General features: G+C 45.1%; 1 protein-coding gene across 1 annotated transcript in view; it reads right to left on the bottom strand.

The window, feature by feature from the left end:
- Nucleotides 1-18971, bottom strand: part of LOC143932926 (uncharacterized) — a 50411-nt gene that overhangs the window by 9580 nt on the left and 21860 nt on the right. The window contains exons 5-7 of the mRNA XM_077455864.1: nucleotides 14685-15287; nucleotides 12158-12429; nucleotides 8434-8501 (exon numbers count right to left, since the gene is read on the bottom strand). Coding sequence (XP_077311990.1) covers nucleotides 8434-8501; nucleotides 12158-12429; nucleotides 14685-15287 — 943 coding nt within the window. The remainder of the gene's footprint in view (nucleotides 1-8433; nucleotides 8502-12157; nucleotides 12430-14684; nucleotides 15288-18971) is intronic.

Genomic DNA, 18971 nt, shown 5'->3' with positions numbered 1-18971 from the left:
ATATCAATAAGTCTATCACTATTGTGGAATATGTTAAGATATGTGTGTGTGTATATATATATATATATATATATATATATATATATATATATATACAGTGCCTTGCCAAAGTATTCGGCCCCCTTGAACTTTTCAACCTTTTGCCACATTTCAGGCTTCAAACATAAAGATATAACATTTTTATTTTTTGTGAAGAATCACCAACAAGTGGGACACAATTGTGAAGTGGAACGAAATCTATTGGATTTTTGAAACTTTTTTAACTAATAAAAAAATGAAAAGTGGGGCGTGCAAAATTATTCGGCCCCCTTGCGTTAATACTTTGTAGAGCCACCTTTTGCTGCGATTACAGCTGCAAGTCGCTTGGGGTATGTCTCTATCAGTTTTGCACATCGAGAGACTGAAATTCTTGCCCATTCTTCCTTGCAAAACAGCTCGAGCTCAGTGAGGTTGGATGAAGAGCGTTTGTGAACAGCAGTTTTCAGCTCTTTCCACAGATTCTCGATTTGATTCAGGTCTGGACTTTGACTTGGCCATTCTAACACCTGGACAAGTTTATTTGTGAACCATTCCTTTGTAGATTTTGCTGTATGTTTGGGATCATTGTCTTGTTGGAAGATAAATCTCCGTCCCAGTTTCAGGTCTTTTGCAGACTCTAACAGGTTTTCATCCAGAATGGTCCTGTATTTGGCTGCATCCATCTTCCCCTCAATTTTAACCATCTTCCCTGTCCCTGCTGAAGAAAAGCAGGCCCAAACCATGATGCTGCCACCACCATGTTTGACAGAGGGGATGGTGTGTTGAGGGTGATGAGCTGTGTTGCTTTTACGCCAAACATATCATTTTGCATTGTGGGCAAAAAGTTGGATTTTGGTTTCATCTGACCAGAGCACCTTCTTCCACATGTTTGGTGTGTCTCCCAGGTGGCTTGTGGCAAACTTTAGACGAGACTTTTTATGGATATCTTTGAGAAATGGCTTTCTTCTTGCCACTCTTCCATAAAGGCCAGATTTGTGCAGTGTACGACTGATTGTTGTCCTATGGACAGACTCTCCCACCTCAGCTGTAGTTCTCTGCAGTTCATCCAGAGTGATCATGGGCCTCTTGGCTGCATCTCTGATCAGTCTTCTCCTTGTCTGAGCTGAAAGTTTAGAGGGACGGCCAGGTCTTGGTAGATTTGCAGTGGTCTGATACTACTTCCATTTCAAAATGATCGCTTGCACAGTGCTCCTTGGGATGTTTAAAGCTTGGGAAATCTTTTTGTATCCAAATCCGGCTTTAAACTTATCCACAACAGTATTACGGACCTGCCTGGTGTGTTCCTTGGTCTTCATGATGCTCTCTGCGCTTTCAACAGAACCCTGAGACTATCACAGAGCAGGTGCATTTATACAGAGACTTGATTACACACAGGTGGATTCTATTTATCACCATCAGTCATTTAGGACAACATTGGATCATTCAGAGATCCTCGCTGAACTTCTGGAGTGAGTTTGCTGCACTGAAAGTAAAGGGGCCGAATAATTTTGCACGCACCACTTTTCAGTTTTTAATTTGCTAAAAAAGTTTAAAATATCCAACAGATTTCGTTCCACTTCACAATTGTGTCCCACTTGTTGGTGATTCTTCACAAAAAATTAAAATTTTATATCTTTATGTTTGAAGCCTGAAATGTGGCAAAAGGTTGAAAAAAAAGGGGGCCGAATACTTTCGCAAGGCACTGTGTATATATATATATATATATATATATATATATATATATGTATATATATGAATTATAAGACATCAAGTCGATGTCGATACCTTTGTTATCAATTTTACATTATTTACCTTGAATTTTTGTATATGGATGAGGAATCACCAATATGTCCTTGCATAATTATCCTATAGTTATGCTTCATACAAAGTCCCACTATGCCCGCCTTTTGTTTTTAATACATGACTAGGGATGGAGGCAGATGCACCTACCCACTCATTGCCTCATACAAAGTCCCAAACTCCCCTCTTCTTTTAAATCTAAAAGTTAAAAATAAATTGCGTTAATAAATACAACTCTGTGTGCCAATGAGGCTTTTGGGATAATTCCAGGAACCTGTCTGGGCCTGGGTCTGAACCTGCAACCTCTACTGAGTCTGGCGATGTTTCATCTTGATGAGCTACCTAGAATGCTGTGCAGCACTCTGGCCATTCCCTTAAATGATTCTGCCTTGAACTGGGTCAGTCTTGAACCCTTTGATCCTCAAAGTTTTATGAACTGCCTATTTAAACCATGCCTGTGCACTCCCTGTTTGCTAGATTATTATGCTCTTTCCAGCCAATATTTTGCTCTCGTCACTCCTGCCGCCTCAACTTATGGCTTGTTCCTTGACTATGTTTCTACTTCATCTCATCCTGCAACCACTTGTTACCGACCTTTGGCTTTTTTATTCACAATGCTTCTGTTTGATCCCAGTGGGAGAAAAGCAAGATGCGCCAAAAACTAAGTGCGGCAGAAGATACAATGAATGTTATATTTAAATAAAATCAGCCAAATGGCTACTCACACTTATATGAAGATCAATGGGCATATAACAGTATAATACTGTAGTCACTCAGCGGGTCCCCGGTGGATGGTGGTGTGTAGATATTAACATGAGAGGAGAGGAACAACCGGCAGGACATCCGTCTCGTAGCCAATATGGAAAGCACTCGGAGATGCATCGGAAGTGACGTCAGAACATGGAGATAACCTTTTAAAGCATCCGCTTTTTTGTCAGATCTAAATGGCTATTGATCCCTCCTGATTGGCTGACTGACTTTGATTGACAGCATCTGGAGCCAATCAGGAAAGAGAGTATCGGACGACCAAGACACTCATGTACATCGCTGGAGAGAGATAGGGCTCAGGTAAGTATTAGGGGGTGTTGGGACAGAAGGCTTTTTATCTTAATGCATAAGGATAAAAAAACCTTCTGACTTTACAACCCATTTAATTGAAGGGCACAGGAATTCTGATAATGTCAGGTTATGCTGCCACCTACAGAAGGGTTGCACACTGGCAGACAAAAAAATTGTAGGTCAGCTCCAAGATAACTCCTCTACCCAGCATGCCTTATTTTAGTCCCCTCAATAGACTCCAAGAAAAGGACTTTGCTGGTAGTATAAAATTCCAATTTTGTTTCTCCATCCATGGAGGGGCACAGGAAATCATATACTGTTGAAATGTAGTCCAACTGAATGATGCACAACAAACGCCAATAGAACTGGGGACTGCTTGCAGCCCAGGAGCTGTATGAAGGACCCCCACCTGAATGTGAATGTGAGGCTGAGTCCTGTAGGAAAACATGCCAAAACAATTAGAGGAAGAACACACAGAATCAGTCTGATGCTTAAGAAGGTCACCACCACAGGGAATGACTCCATAAGGAAAGGGCACCAATGCTGAACTAACGAGAAGGTGATCAACCATAAACTGTCTTAAAAACAGGTGAATTTGTCAGGGCTGGGCTCAGCCCTTCCTTCTCAGAGCTGGCTGCTCAGTTGTCAGCTAATTGCCAGCTCCCATCTCTTTCCACAGTTACCCAGCTGTTGATGATCCTGCTCATCAGTCCTGCCTACTTAAGCCGCCCAGTCCAGAGAAGCTCTGCCTTCGCCTTGGTCACATCACAAGAAACTATCTCCTGCGTTCATGTTTAAAGACTGGCGTTGCTGACATGCCTCCTGGCTACAGATCCTGCTTGCTGTTCCACTACTCTGATCCCTGACTCCTGGCTTTGCTGACTATCCATTCCGGTTACTAAACTTTGGCTATGTTTTGACTACGTTTGTTTTTTTTTACTTTTATTATTAACCACTTCCCGACCAGCGCACGACGATGTACGTCGACAGAATGGCACGGGCAGGCATATTGGCGTACAGGTACGTCCAATATTCAATGCCGCCCTGCCATCGGGAGTGCGCCGCCGGTGGCGCGCTCCCACGCTGGTCGGGACCCCCGTGAGTCCGGTCGCGGGACCCGCGGACTCGATCGCCGCGGGCATCCCTGCGATCGTCTCACGGAGCGGCCGAATGGAGCAAATGCCGAGTAAACAGCATTTCTCCATTCTGCCTAGCAACTAGTGACGCTGATCTCTGCTCCATGTGATTGGAGCAGAGATCAGTGTTCACTAAATGAAAGCCCAACCCACCCACAGTTAGTAACACACCCCTAGGAACACTTAACCCCTACACTGCCACCCCCTGGTTAACCCCTTCACTGCCAGTGTCATTTACACAGGAATCACTGCATTTATATAGCAGTGATTACTGTATAAATGACAATGGTCCCAAAAATGTGTCAAAAATGTCTGATGGGTCCCCCACAATGACGCAGTCATGATAAAAATCGCTGATCGCCGCCATTACTAGTAAAAAAAAAAATAATAAAAAATTATTAATAAAAATGCTATAAAACTATCCCTATTTTGTAAACGATATAACTTTTGCGCAAACCAATTAATAATCGCTTATTGCGATTTTTTTTACCAAAAATATGTAGAAGAATACGTATCGGCCTAAACTGAGGGAAAAAAATGTTTTTTTATATATTTTTGGGGGATATTTATTATAACAAAAAGTAAAAAATAATGCGTTTTTTTCAAAATTGTCGCTCTATTTTTGTTTATAGCGCAAAAAATAAAAACCGCAGGGGTGATCAAATACCACCAAAAGAAAGCTCTATTTGTGGGAAAAAAAGGACGTCAATTTTGTTTGGGAGCCACGTCGCACGACCGCGCAATTGTCAGTTAAATCGACGCAGTGCCAAATCGCAAAAAGTGGTCTGGTCTTTGACCAGCAAATTGGTTCGGTCTGAAAGTGGTTAAACAAGTGTGATTTAACTGTACTTCTGTCTCGGTCTGATTTCATGGTTTCTGACAGAATTATAACTAATTCCCAAAGGTAAAAGATGACCAAAAATATGCTGTGGTCAGGAGAAAAAAAGGGTACCAACCCCTAAAAAAACAGGTCCCGGGAAGGTATCTAAGATTGCATAGGTTCAGGTGATAAAGACCAGCCAGTCTACATGGAACGGCCCTTTCATTCCTGACCCTCCAGGAGAACTCCATAACTAAAGGGATATTTGAACTGACAACCACTCTCACTAGGCAAGACTTACCAAGGAAACCCTGTGTCACCAACTGCACGACAGCCCACAAGAGGTGTGAATTGACTCTTGATACCCCAAAGAACACACACATGGGTTTGATCCAAGGCAGTCAATGTGACTGAAGAAAGAGGGTGCATGGGACACAAGGGTACGCAGGATAGATGTTGGAAATCTTCAGACTGGTGGGATAGATATCACCAGACAGAACTGAGAATAAAGTTATAACATCACCCCAGCACACCATGCTTCGCAGGAGAATCCTGCTGAAAAACCACCAAGCTGAAAATCAACTAAAATCTGACAGTTTAGCAGAATCAGCCTGTGTGTACAGCTGTCTCTGTCTTATTTAAGAGTGCTAAGTGTCAGCTCTGTCTTCTGTTTTGTTCCTCTATCAGCTCTATCACTTCTGACAAGTTTTCCTGACACCAAGAGAAAAATTATAATAGGGGAGGGAGCTCCAGCAGATGGAAGACCTCAGCTCTGTTCCTCTAAGCTCTGTGGAGGGGGGTGTGTCCCTCCAATCAGCCGTCAGAGCTCTCCTCACTGAGCTCTGCAAAGTAAGACTTCAGCTCCCCACCCCCTTTTTTCTGAACTTTCAGACAAGCTTATAAATGCAGCACTTTGAACAGATGTAGAGAAAAGAAGACTGCAGATAAACAGGCACAACTTATGTAGGAGGATTTGTTTCATCTCTGTGTATTACCTAAAGCCAGCCACTTCACTGGGTATATATAAGGGTTTACAACCACTTTTCTGTTGTGAGCTTAAAGTCTAGAAAAGCTCCTGATCCAGCACAGCATCAGCAGCCAAAGAGCAAGCGACAGAAATCTTAGCAGAGACAAAACAGGTAAAGGCAACTGAAGAATCCTCCTCAAGAGACAGCAGATCTGCCAATGAAGGAGGACCTAACCCTAAGTAGACAGGTTCTACAAAGTCAACAAGACATTTTCTGTCTGCAGCAGAGAATTCTTGTAGCAGGATCTCTGCCCACCACACAGAATCTAAGGGGCACCTACAGTAGGTGCAGGACCCTCCCCTCTTAATCATGAGACTACTAGTTGGGAAGAACCAGTTCCCAAGGCACTAACATAAAATGACAGAGATTTTGAGACTTTTGGGATTGTCCAGACTGGTGAGATAAAAATGGCTAGATAGACAGACCTTCTCTGTTGCAGGCAGAACTTTATCTCATTCTCCAGTGGTGAAGAGCAGCACCTTGAATGTTTCCCACAGAGCTTTAACCAGGAGCCAAAAAGGCGCCCACTTTACGATTAAACCTCTACTGGGCGAAACATGATGGGGAGGGGTTCTCCCATGGGAGGGAGACCAAACTGAAGCCATTCTTTACTAAACAGAGTTCACTATATGCCGAGTCAGTGTGCGGACAGTCTTCTTTTTGCTGTAGTTCTCAATGTGTTTGGCGAGCCTTAACTCAACCCGACTCAACCTGACCGGCACCCGCAAACATTGTGGCCAGTTGGTTGGGATAACAGATTGGGGTATTTAAGCGGTATCATATTTATTTTGTTTCTAGTCTTATGCTGGCCATACAAAAATAGATTTCTGTTTGAAAAATTTGGTTTAAGAATGTTCGTTTGATTTTCTAATCATTAGCCCTTGTACACACGGTCGGAGATTCCATCGGAATGTGTCCGATCGGAGCGTTTTGTCGGATATTCCGACTGTGTGTGGTCTGCATCGGACTGTTTCCGTCTGAATATCCGTCGGACCAAATTTTCCGGAAATATTTTCCGACAAAATGCTCCGATCGGACATACTCCGATCATGTGTAGAGAATTCCGATCAGAAAAAGTGCCACGCATGCTCAGATCAAATTCCTACATCAAAGCTATTGGCTACTAGCCTGAACGTAGTCCCATCGTAACCAAATTACGCCATCACGTTCTGAAAGATCGGATTTTCCGACAACTTGTCCGACTGTGTGTATGCAACAGTTTCGGACAAGATCCGTCGGACAAAATCCGACGGATTTGGTTGTCGGAATCTCCGACCGTGTGTACAGGGGCTTAGAAGGGTCAAGTCTAATTCATTTTCGAACCACAACGATGGGAAAATGTGAAGGAGCAGAACAGAAGACTTTTCCTGACTGAATTCATTTTTTCGAAAGTGTATGTGGTTTTTGTTCAGAAATGACATTCATTTTAAATATACCAAACTCAAGCAACTGATGTAATTAAATCTCGGCCGGTGGTGGTGCCGCATGATCTCCTTGGCATACCCTGGTCACTCTAGGTTGCCTGGAGACCACCGGCACGCCAGGCAGGAAGATTAGGGGGTGGGCGCATAGACAGTAGGTCTGTGAAGCGTCTGCACCTCCTCAAAGACGTCACACGCTGGCAAGGTGGAATACAGCTGGCGGCTTGGCAGTCACGAAAGCTGTGTGCTAACGATCAAATCATCGGAAGATCGCTCTTGAAAGCGTTATTTTTTTATCCGGTTTTCTCATTGTTTGTACTAGGCATTATCTCTGGACTGAGAGTAACCCACAAAATATAGATCAGTGTACTGCGGTCAGCACTTCAAAGCAAAGCTAAGTAAATCCCATACAGTATATACCAACCCCAAATGGTGTTTCTCATCAAGTGAAGTTTCAGAGACCTGGAACATCGAAAGTTGTGCCATGGCTCTGGATTTGAGAATAAGCCTCTGTAGCTAACTGACACAGAACTCTGGTCTATTTTTTATTTTATTTTTTCTGTGCATTCATGACAAATTTCATTTATATCAAATTGTTTTTTTTTCTAATGCGTATTATTTTAGTTGGCATTTATACAGTGATCAGTGCTATAAAAATCCACTGATTACTGTAAAAATGTCACTGGCAGGGAAGAGGTTAACACTAGGGGGCGATCACGGGGTTAACTGTGTTCCCTCGTGTGTGTTCTAACTGAAGTTGGAGGGGACTGACTAGAGGAAATGACGGATCATGGTATTTGTTTGTTTACATATACACGTCCCTGTTCTGCCACTCGTGCCCGCTATCGCTCGTAGCCGATGGTCATCGCGACTGTCGGCCACGAGCATCAGCACCCCCGCTGTGCAGCGGGCGTGTACCTGCTATCCGGTCCCGTGAGCCGATGTATAGCTACGACGGTTCGTGGGGTTGTGCCGACCTGCCGCAGTAAAATGACGGTGGCTGGTCGGCAAGCGGTTAATGGACTAGATGATAAAAATGTTTTGGCTTGACATACACTTGAAGGTCAGGAGCTTTGCCACTTGGGTATTTCTTACATTGTAAAATCAGGAAAAAAAAACAACAGAAAGAAGCCTTAATGTATACAACTCACCTCAACCAATTAGAATTCTGTTCATCTGTTGCATCAATGTATGCATACTGGTCTTTTCCTTGAGTAATCTAAGTTGATGTAAAAATAATATATTAGGAAGTATTTAGTAAACGTATTGCTTTAAAAAATGTGTTAAAATGGCTGCAATCGAATGCCTAAAACTTTAAAGCGGAGCTCCACCCAAAAGTGGAAGCTCCTCTTATCTGCCTCCTTCCCCCCTCCGGTGCCACATTTGGCACCTTTTGGGGAGGAGGGGGAGCGGGTACCTGTTCTTGATAGGTACCCGCTTCCGGGAGATCTCGCTGCAAGGCTTCACTGCTGGTTTCGCTTACAAGCAATAGCGGCGGCATTACCCAAGAGCCAATGGAAAATCAGCTCAGGTGAGGACATCGCTGGACAGGTAAGTGTTCTAATATTAAAAGTCAGCAGTCTTATTATTTAATTCAAAAAAGTGTATTTTTTTCCAAGAAAATGCAGTATTTGTAGCTGCTGACTTTTATTTTTTTCTGAAGGAGAATGGAGCTCCGCTTTAAAGACTTGTCCTGTATAGGATGCTAGCTTAACAGGCCTGGATAATGTGAACACTGGTGACAGCTAGCAGCCCGGGTTTCCCAGATTGGCTCACAGAAAGTCACACATGGCAGGGTTGGGGGAGAATCTCCGTAGCAGTCCTTTGAAGGCATAAATATACTTTGAAAAAGTTTCTGCCAGTAAATATACCTGAAATACTGTTGGCCTGTGGACGCTGGTGCTCAATAATCTTTTTTTTTTTTTGGGGGGGGGGGGGGGCAGCGGCAAACTAACACCCCCTCCCCCTACCTAAGACTCCCTGGCCAATCAGGCTTACTGATTGGCCAGGAGGAGAATGAGGAAGACAATAGTAAATATTAATTCGCTATTGTCACACAAGTGGGTGGGCTCACTGCGCCCCGAGCCCACCCTTTTTTTAAACCAATTAGAGCTCTAATCATTAATTAATTAATAATTAATTATAATCATAATTAATAATAATCTAATCTAATCAATTAGAGCTCTAATTAGGGCTCTAATCATGCGCTTCAAAAAAAAAGAAAAAAAGACCCCATTGAAACCTATGCGTCCGATAGGGGAGTAGCGCCCCTGCGCCCTGCATTATGGGCCGCTGCTGCTGCCACTTTACATTTTTGCCCCTTTGCTGCTATGATTGGTGTAAGCTTCTTTATATATTCTGTTGATCCGACTGTCTAGTATCTAAATAAATATAAACTAGGTTATCAGGTAAACAATCTCTAGGCCTTTTCTCGAGGATCCCTTGAAATAATATTCAGGTCTCAGGGAACCCTATCTAAAACCAATTTATTAGGGTTCAGTGGGAAAAAAATGCCCCATACATAGGTGACCAATGGTAAGAACCCCCCTCCCCTTACAGTGGCGGTCAATATGTCACTCTTATGCCCCGTACACACGAGCGGACTTTTTGACATCCAAACTCCGACGGACTGAGTCCGTCAGACTATCCGATCGTGTGTGGGCTGCAACGGACTTTAGCTTCGCTAAAGTCTGACGGACTTTAGAAATGAAGCATGCTTCAAATTTTCCCGACGGAACTCCGCCGGACCCGGTCCCCTTCGAATAATTCGCTCGTGTGTGTGCTACTCCGACGGACTAAAACCGACGCTAGGGCAGCTATTGGCTACTGTCTATGAACTTCCTACGTCGAATCCAGTCGTACGTCATCACGTTCGACTCCGTCGGAGTTTGGTGTGATGGTGTGTGGTCAAGTCCGTTCGGTCGAAAAGTCCGCCAGAACTCCGTCGGAACTCCTTTGGAGGTCTGTCAGACTTAATCCCTCTTGTGTGTACGGGGCATTAGAGGTAGAGGTGTGTAGGTGGCATTAGCCTTGGAACTATGCAGTAACTATCCAATGGAAGGTCAATAAGCTAATACCCCTTACACTGAAGGCCTGTAGGAACAAAGCCTCCCTATAGTGGTGGTACACACGATCGGATTTCTCATTGGAAAAAGATATGACGGCTTTTCCAACTGGATTCTGCTCAAGTTTGTCTTGCATACACACGGTCACGCAAAAGTTTGCTGAGATTACGACCGTCAAGGTCATAATGACGTAGGCACGTACAACGCAGTGACGTACAACACTACGACGAGCCGGGAAAATCAAGTTCAATGGTTCCGAGCATGTGTCAAATTGTTTTCGAGCATGCGTAGGAAATTTGCACGTGGGAATTGCCACAGACGATCGCATTTTCAGATAGGAACTTTTCCTGACGGAAAAATTTAAAGCATGCTCTCAAACTTTTGCTGGCTGGAATTCGGCCAGCAAAAGACCGATGGAGCATACGAATGGTCGCATTTTCAGACAAAAAAACTCTCTTCGGTCTTTTGTGGGCGAAATTTCGATGTACACGGCATTACTGATAGCTATGAAGATCATTTGTGTAACGCCAATGAGTTCTTCAGTGGCACTGGCCCTGAAACTATACAGGAACTATCCAATGGGAGGTCAAGCAGCAGCCTGTCGGGAGACAATACTAATGCTCATTCCAGTGCAGCTAAGGCTTGTGCACATGTATCAGCACACAGATGAGCTCGGGCTAATGTTCAGAGTGCACCAAATTGACTATTTAAATGAGATCCTGGTGTGTGTTATTTGCTGGATGTTCTTCAGTTTTCCTGTGACCTGTGTTCCTTCTTTTGTTCATTGATCTTCCATTGCTGACCCTGGCTTGTTCCTGACCTTGCTCTGTGAATTCTGGATACTATCCTCGGCTTGCCTCTGACTATTCTCTGTCTGCTTCCATGGTACTGACCGCAGCCTGTTACTGAGCCTCACTCTGTCTGCTTCCCTGGTACTGACTTCTGCCTGCTACTGGACCTTGCTCTGCCTGCTTCCTTGGTACTGACCTCGACCTGCTACTGGACCTAGGTCTGCCTGCCTCCCTGGCACTGATCTCTGCCTGCTACCGGACCTAGCTCTACCTGTCTCCCTGGTACTGACTTCAGCCTGCTTCTGGACCTTGCTCTGCCTGCTTCTCTGGTACTGATCTGATCCTGTTTCTGGACCTTGCTCTGCCTGCTTACCTGTTACTGACCTAGGCCAGCTACTGGACCTTGCTCTGCCTGCCTCCCTGGTACTGATCTCAGCCTGCTACTGGACCTCGCTCTGCCTGCCTCCCTGGTACTGACCTCAGCCTGCTCCTGGACTTTGCTCTGTCTGAGTCCCTGGAAGTGACCTTGGCCTGCTACTGTACCTTGCTCTGCCTTCCTCCCTGGTACTGACCTCAGCCTGCTCCTGGACCTTGCTCTGTCTGCTTCCCTAGTACTGATCTTGGCCTGCTACTGGACCTTGCTCTGCCTGCTTCCCTGGTACTGACCTCGGCCTACTGCCTCCCTGGTATTGACCTCGGCCTGCTACTGTACCTTGCTGCCTCGCCGTATCTATCTGTGGCAGTCACCTGCTACCAAGCTACTAGCATCAGTGCTTCTTTGAGCCTTGTACGTCTGTCAATACATTCAGGCTGCTTGGACCAGATCCTTAAGGGAAGACCTCTCATCACTGTGGCTTCCAACCAATGTACATGACACAGTCACAGCTCAAGGAAACCCCTAGCAACCTCTGTAGGAACTCTAGGGTTCCACCCAACCCTGGTGGAGAATAACTTCTCTAGACTAACACAACCCCCAAAAAAACACAAGTTGATTTTCGTAACTTAATTAAGCTTCTAACCCTCCAGGCGTAGCCACTAGAAGAAGCTGTTTCATCACCAGTTGGAGTTCCTTCAAAAGGTCCAAAATGTGTTCCTTTTGGGATAATATCCCCTTCATTCCAAACTCCTGAACCAGCACGTGGAATCCCAGAAATTCTGATACTCAGTGAAGGTGGAAGTGTAAGTTCAGCTCGGTGCTCTGTTCCCAATTTAACGATGGAGTCAGCAATGAATACTGGGGCACCATGTTTTTTACATTCATCAAGGAAAAAATCCTGACATTCTTCACAAACTAGAGAAGGAAGAAAAGATATGAGGCATATATAAAAAATTTAACAACAGACTCATGTCCACTTTGAATTTGGTAATGTGTTCTGTTCCCCAGGGGATGAACGTGTAGTACTTGGTCCCAGCTGCTGTCTATGGCTAGCTGATAGGGTGGACAGGGTGACCCACTATCCCCACTCGGCTATCTGAATACAATGTAAGCAAGGACAGGGCATATTTGACAAACAGCATTTTTTTTCATGTCCAACACTTGCTTGCGCGCTTGGAGCATTTTAGCAGACATGCTCCCCCTTCCCGTAAATTCCTTGTGAGGAGCTTGTCTCAGGTAAGTGCTTGGAGAAACAAAAATGACATCTGTTGAAGCAGCTGCCTCCTTGCTAGCTGTGTTGTCGGATGGCCATAGGAGGTGGGGCATACCCTATCCATCCGCAAAGCTAACCTTAGACAGCACCTAGGAAGATGCAACAAAGTAGTTCCCAGGTGAACATCACTCTCATCTTCATCACAGAGCAGGAGGCAGGAGAGTACTGGATGGAGGGCAGGAGCTCAGTTAACCTTTCAAGTTAACCAGCAGGATGCTAGACGGTCCTAGCAACCAATCACCAGCTTGTTACTATGAAAAGTTAAGTCCAGCAGCTCCCATCCTTCATTCAGTATTGTGCTGCCTTCCACTCACTGCTCTGTTGTACACATGCTGTCAGGAAGGAGAATGCTTAGGAGGATGGAGCACAGGAGACTATGTGGTGGTGAGCGGAGCAGAGGGGATGAGAATACTACGGTGGGGGGGAGAAAGGGGCAGAGGACACTGGTATAGGAGGGGGAGAGGACACTGCAGTGGAGGGAGAAGGGGGCAGAGGACACTGGTATAGGAGGGACAGAGGGGCCGAGGACACTACACTGGGGGGAGAAAGGGGCCAAGGACACTATAGTGGAGGGAGAAAGGGGCAGAGGGACTGAGGACACTACAGTGGGGGGAGAAAGGGGCAGAGGACACTACAGTGGGGGGAGAAAGGGGCAGAGGGGCCGAGGACTCTACAGTGGGGGGGGGGGGGAGAAGGGGGCAGTGGACACTGGTATGTGGGGGTGGGGGCAGTATGGATAGTGTCGGGGGGGTGTGATGTGCAGGGGCCAGAGGATATTGCTGTGGGCGGGAGGATAATGTGAAGGGGAAAGAAGAGACGGGGGGGTAGGTGATGTGCCCCCCCTGGGGTTGAGGGAAGAATGGCAGAAGACAATGCAGTGGGGGAAGGATGGTTGATGTTAAGGGGCAGGGGACACCATATTGGGGGGGGGGGGGGGGCAGAGGGCACTGCAATGGGGGGGTGGGGGTAGAGGACACTACAGTGGGGATGGGTGGTATGCAGAGAGCAGAGGACATTACTGTGACACACTGGGATTGATCTACTAAAACTGGAGAGTGCAAAGTTTGGTGCAGCTCTGCATGGTAGCCAATCAGCTTCTAACTTCAGCTTGTTCAATTAAGCTTTGACAATAAAACCTGGAAGCCGATTGGTTTCTGTGCACAGGTGCACCAGATTTTGCACTTTCCAGTTTTAGTATATCAACCCCACTATGTCTCCTTCATGCCGCTGTTTATTGGGGGCTCTTTTATTTCCTCCATGTTGTCCAGGTAGATCTCAGCCTCTGAAAGGTTGCCTACCCCTGCCTTTAGACCATTCAGAGCATGACTCATTATTCACTTTTCTCTGAATACTGAATTGACCAAGCCTGTAGACTTTACCTTACACGTTAGTCATGTGTGGTACTATTGCAGTCATTAAAGACTCTCTACAAATTAGAAAGAATGGCATTGACATAACAAAGCTCAGCTCTTTGAGAACCCATGGGTGAAAGCCATCAAATCCGGGTATTTTATTTACTTTTATTTTTATCTTTTTGATCTCCGGTAAGCAGGCAGATGACAGGTCCATCTCTGCTCATTGTGCAGGGACGGTCCTGTCAGAGCCCCGCTGTCCTCTATGGGAGATCAGATAAAAATGCGGACAACCTGTCTGTTTTCATCCGATCCAATCCACTGGATGGATGGCAAAAGTATCGCCATCCGTCTGTTTTGAGCAGATCTTGTTGGATCGGATGGCAGGCAGGTGCCAGACACATACATATCTGCTGACACTAGCCTGCCCATAGACGTCAATGGGTGGCCCATTTGGAATCCGCCTGAAAAACGAACAGGCGGATCCAAGCAGACCGATCGTGTTAAAGGGGCCTAAATGAAAAAAGTTAATTAAGTAAACTTACACAAGAAGTCGTCATCCTGTAAGTCATTCAGTTCCGTGTACATTATTCTTTTTTTGCTTCTTAAATTGTACCCATTGCAGTGCTCTTCATCCGTGTTGCTGCGCTCTTCATTCGTGTTGCTGCACTCTTCATCCGTGTTGCTGCGCTCTTCATCCATGTTGCTGCGCTCTTCATCCATGTTGCAGTGCTCTTCATCAGTTTTGCTGCGCTCTTCATCCGTGTTGCAGTGCTCTTCATCAGTTTTTCTGCTCTTTTCATCCGTGTTGCAGTGCTCTTCATCCATGTTACTGCGCTCTTCATCCGTGTTGCAGTGCTCTTCATCAGTTTTGCTGTGCTCTTCATCTGGGTTGCTGTGCTCTTCATCAGTGTTGCTGCGCTCTTCAGCCGCGTTGCAGTGCTCTTCATCCGCGTTGCTGTGCCCCTCATTCGTGTCGCTGCGCTCTTCATCTCTGTTGCTGCGCTCTTCATCTGTGTTGCTGTGCTCTTCATCAGTTTTGCTGCACTCTTCATCCATGTTGCAGTGCTCTTCATCAGTGTTGCTGCAGTCTTCATCCATGTTGCTGTGCTCTTCATCAGTGCTGCTGCACTCTTTTTCCCTAGAAGCTAGAAAATATAAATCAATAAATGCATAAGTATAGGACTGCTAAGGGCATTTACATACAATGGATAGAGCAATTCCAAGTGTAACAATGTATCACCCTTGATGTATAACCTCTCCTAGCCTAATTTGTCTCACCTTGTGTATACCAGAGCTCATATTTAAATTCATTTTTTATATATGTTTTGTTTCCAACCATCTTTTGAAATAAAAAATCTGCGATTTTTACAAAATATTTGACTCCTATTTGCTGCTAAAAAGCCCCATGGGGAACTTTCCACTTTTTTCTTTTCAAAGACTTTAATTGGGGTGTGCTGCCCTCTCAGACTCTCACATATGTGTCGCTCCGTGATGTATTCCCAAGAAAAGGATTTTACAGGTAAGCTGTAAGCTTAAAAATCATATTTTGTTGTTCATACATCACGGGATACAGAGACTTTGATAAATTACTTAGTGGGATGTCCCATAGCAATGCCCAAATTGAGGGGAGGGAGACACAGATCAGAAAATATAGCCCGCCAACGGACCAGAGGAACTATACTGCTGCCTGCAGCACGCTGTGCCCGAAAGCGGCATCCTCATGCCCTCTTACATCCACCAGATAAATTCTAGTGAATGTATGGGCTAAAGACCAAGTTGCAGCCTTGCAGATCTCAGCCATGGAGGCCTGGTGATGCCTTGCCCATAAAGCACTAACTGCTCTAGTTGAGTGCGCTTTAACCTGAAAAGGGGGAATCTTCTTCTTTTGCCTGGCCCTTTTTGAGGTTTTCTGGCAGAATAAATAGACAATTAGTCTTTTGTATCTGAGCCGTTGCCTGCAGATAGATTCTGACTGCTCTTACTACATCTAAAGAGTGTAACAACTTCTCCTCCGTGGACTGCAGATCTGGAAAAAAGGACGGTAGGACCAAATCTTGATTCAGATGTAATCCCGAAAAACACTTTAGGCATAAAAGTCGGGTGAGGACGCAATGCCACCCTGTCTTTGTGAATAATCAAACATGGCTCTTTACAAGAAAGCTGCTAACTTCTTTGTCAAAAGATCTAAAGAAGCATGGTGCAATTGTTCAAAAGGTTGTTCCTGTAAAACAGACAAAACCAAATTCAAATCCCATGGGCACACAGAAGGTTTAACCGACGGATTCAAGCATAGTGCCCCCTGAACAAAGGCCCAGAAGAGGGAATGAGAGGCAAGTGGTTTTTGAAAGAATACTGACAAGGCCGAGATGTGGCCCTTTATAGTACTCAAGGCCAGCTTCACTTCTACACCTAATTGAAGATAGGCAAGAATCCTGCTAATGGCATACTTTCTAGGATATCACCCCCTGGATTCACACCAGGAAACATATGCTTTCCAGATTCTGTAGTAGATGAGGCTGGAAGCCGGATTCCTAGCATTAACTAGAGTGGACAGGACTGGCCCCGAGAGGCCACGACCCTTCAAAACGTGGGTCTCAACCACCAAACCGTCAAATTCAGACTTCGTAAGGCAGGATGGAATATTGGACCCTGTGAGAGTAGATTTGGGTGCATCGCAAGGTCTTCCTTCTGCCATCTTTATGATCTCCGCATACCAAGTTCGCCTGGGCCAGGCCGGAGCCACCAGAATTACCAGCTTTCCTTCCCTTTTGACTCTACAAAGGAATCGCGGGAGAACTGACATGCAGTTTCTTCACATGCCAACCAACTAATTCTCATTAACAGACATCTGGAGGACCTGGACAATAGTGGTCGGAGATAGAATATAAAGGTGAGAGGGATCCCAGAGAAGGTAAAACCAAACAAAATTAAACAGACCCTGTGGGTGGCCTTTAATGGGCTGCTTGAACGGCCCAAAGACACGGACATTGAATTTGTGAGGGCACACGGGGCCTTAAACCCTCGTCCTGCAGACACAGTACCACCCAGAGATATTATATGCTGACTTCACAGCTTCTCCCTGAAAAAAGAGATTCTGAGCAAAGCCAGGCGTAACGAACAGATCCTTTTCAATGAACACACCATTTCTTTGTTCCAGGATCTCTCTTACATCACACTACAAAACAGACGAGCCATGCGCCCCATGCTCACTGCCCTGAGAGAAAAAGGGATCCCAAACTGCTGGTTCTTTCCTTTCGCCTTAAATGCTACGTTTTTTGGGCAAACAACACTAAGGATGCCAGAGGACGTTCCTGCCTTCTGCGATCAATTACAACTCCCATTGATCGATCTCCTGGAGTGGTACAGGGAATTCTGTGTCCCATTACAAGGAGCATCCCTTCCCCATACTCCGCTATCATCTCCCTCTTAACCGTCCTCTGAGCTTTGACATTCAGCTTCTTTAACTTTATGCTCCCTTTTATCACGGATAACAGGAAAAATACCAGATGACCACATGTCAGCCTACATACTGCCGCTCTCTTCACACTGAATGACCCAGGATTTCTCTACCTCAGGATGACACGGCTGACCGCTGCATTTAATCGAACCCGACACCACCATAGACTTCCTACAGAAAAATGGATCTTGTAATCTTTGCCCTATATTGCCCTTTGCTATTCTATAAGAGGTCTCATTCTGGAAAAGACACCTGGCTATTAACTTCAATAGGCCTAACGGCAGACCTCAACATTCCCCATCCTCAATGCCTCCCCCATTGCTGAAATGATTGTCCCTTTCCACTTAAGATACCATGTTTGATGCTGTTTGTCCCATGCCTGTGTTTAACTTTTTCTCCAATCTTGTGGCACAAAACCGGGATGACACAATGATAACTTTATAGTTTAAACAAAGATCATCCCACCACTCGAAGAGGTCACTAACCAAAGATGTTGGTCAGACTATGAACATTTAGTACCTCTTTATCTGTATATTTTGATAACTATATACACAATTTTCAGGAATGTATTTTTTCTTGCTAAAACGTCTGGGGCATTGCATTGCGGAGAAGCAACCGATACTTTGATGTACTTCTCTCAGGTTGGGTCGTCTGTTCACCCAGCTCGGGTTGTGCTGCTGCCAAAACATGGCAGATCCTGCTCCGCTTGTGGAGGTCAGTCGTTAGGCCACTAAGACGATCATATCCCCAACACATCTGACTTGGAGATATTACTCATCTACAACTCACCAAGTTTTAGGTTTTCACAGTTAATACAATATCTCATGGTTTCATAGTTCTTATCGTTCAAAAAGTTTTTGTTATGCTGGAGCTTCTTCATGATACCACTTAAATGGCTGGCAGGGGTACATGAATAACTTTGAATATAATTGCTTCACCCAAGCCGTGGGAGGCTCTTGCTCAACCCTTTTCATTGCAACATGGTCTGTTATTTAAGTTATAGCCATCCCTGTGGCAATAACCTCCCATGGCTCCCAACAGTGGAATCTGTTTGGAGCATAACCAACCACACATCCATTTTTGTTTTCTCCTTGAAGTTGATATGAGGAGACGTATTCTCTAAAATCTCACTTCGAGTGACACTTGTCTAAAGAGTCACCAGACTATTTCTCTCTTTTCCTCTATCCTACTATTCTGAGTTATATAACTTACCAAATACACACAAACCTAAAGAACTTTTTGGGTCCTGGGCGGATATAAAAAAAACTAGTAGAAAACAGTCAGAAAGATGAGTAGGGAGGTCTGTCTCATTGTTGCCCATCTAGTGTACCTGTTGTGAATTTCATTAACACCAAAGCAGCCGAAACTGATT

This window comes from Lithobates pipiens, unplaced genomic scaffold (genome assembly GCF_037356315.1).
Source record: "Lithobates pipiens isolate NorthernLeopardFrog02 unplaced genomic scaffold, aLitPip1_a1.2 Scaffold_27, whole genome shotgun sequence".
NCBI classification, from domain to species: Eukaryota; Metazoa; Chordata; class Amphibia; order Anura; family Ranidae; genus Lithobates; species Lithobates pipiens.
The sequence above is the reverse complement of the archived record's forward strand: the minus strand, read 5'-3'. Positions and strand labels throughout refer to the sequence as shown.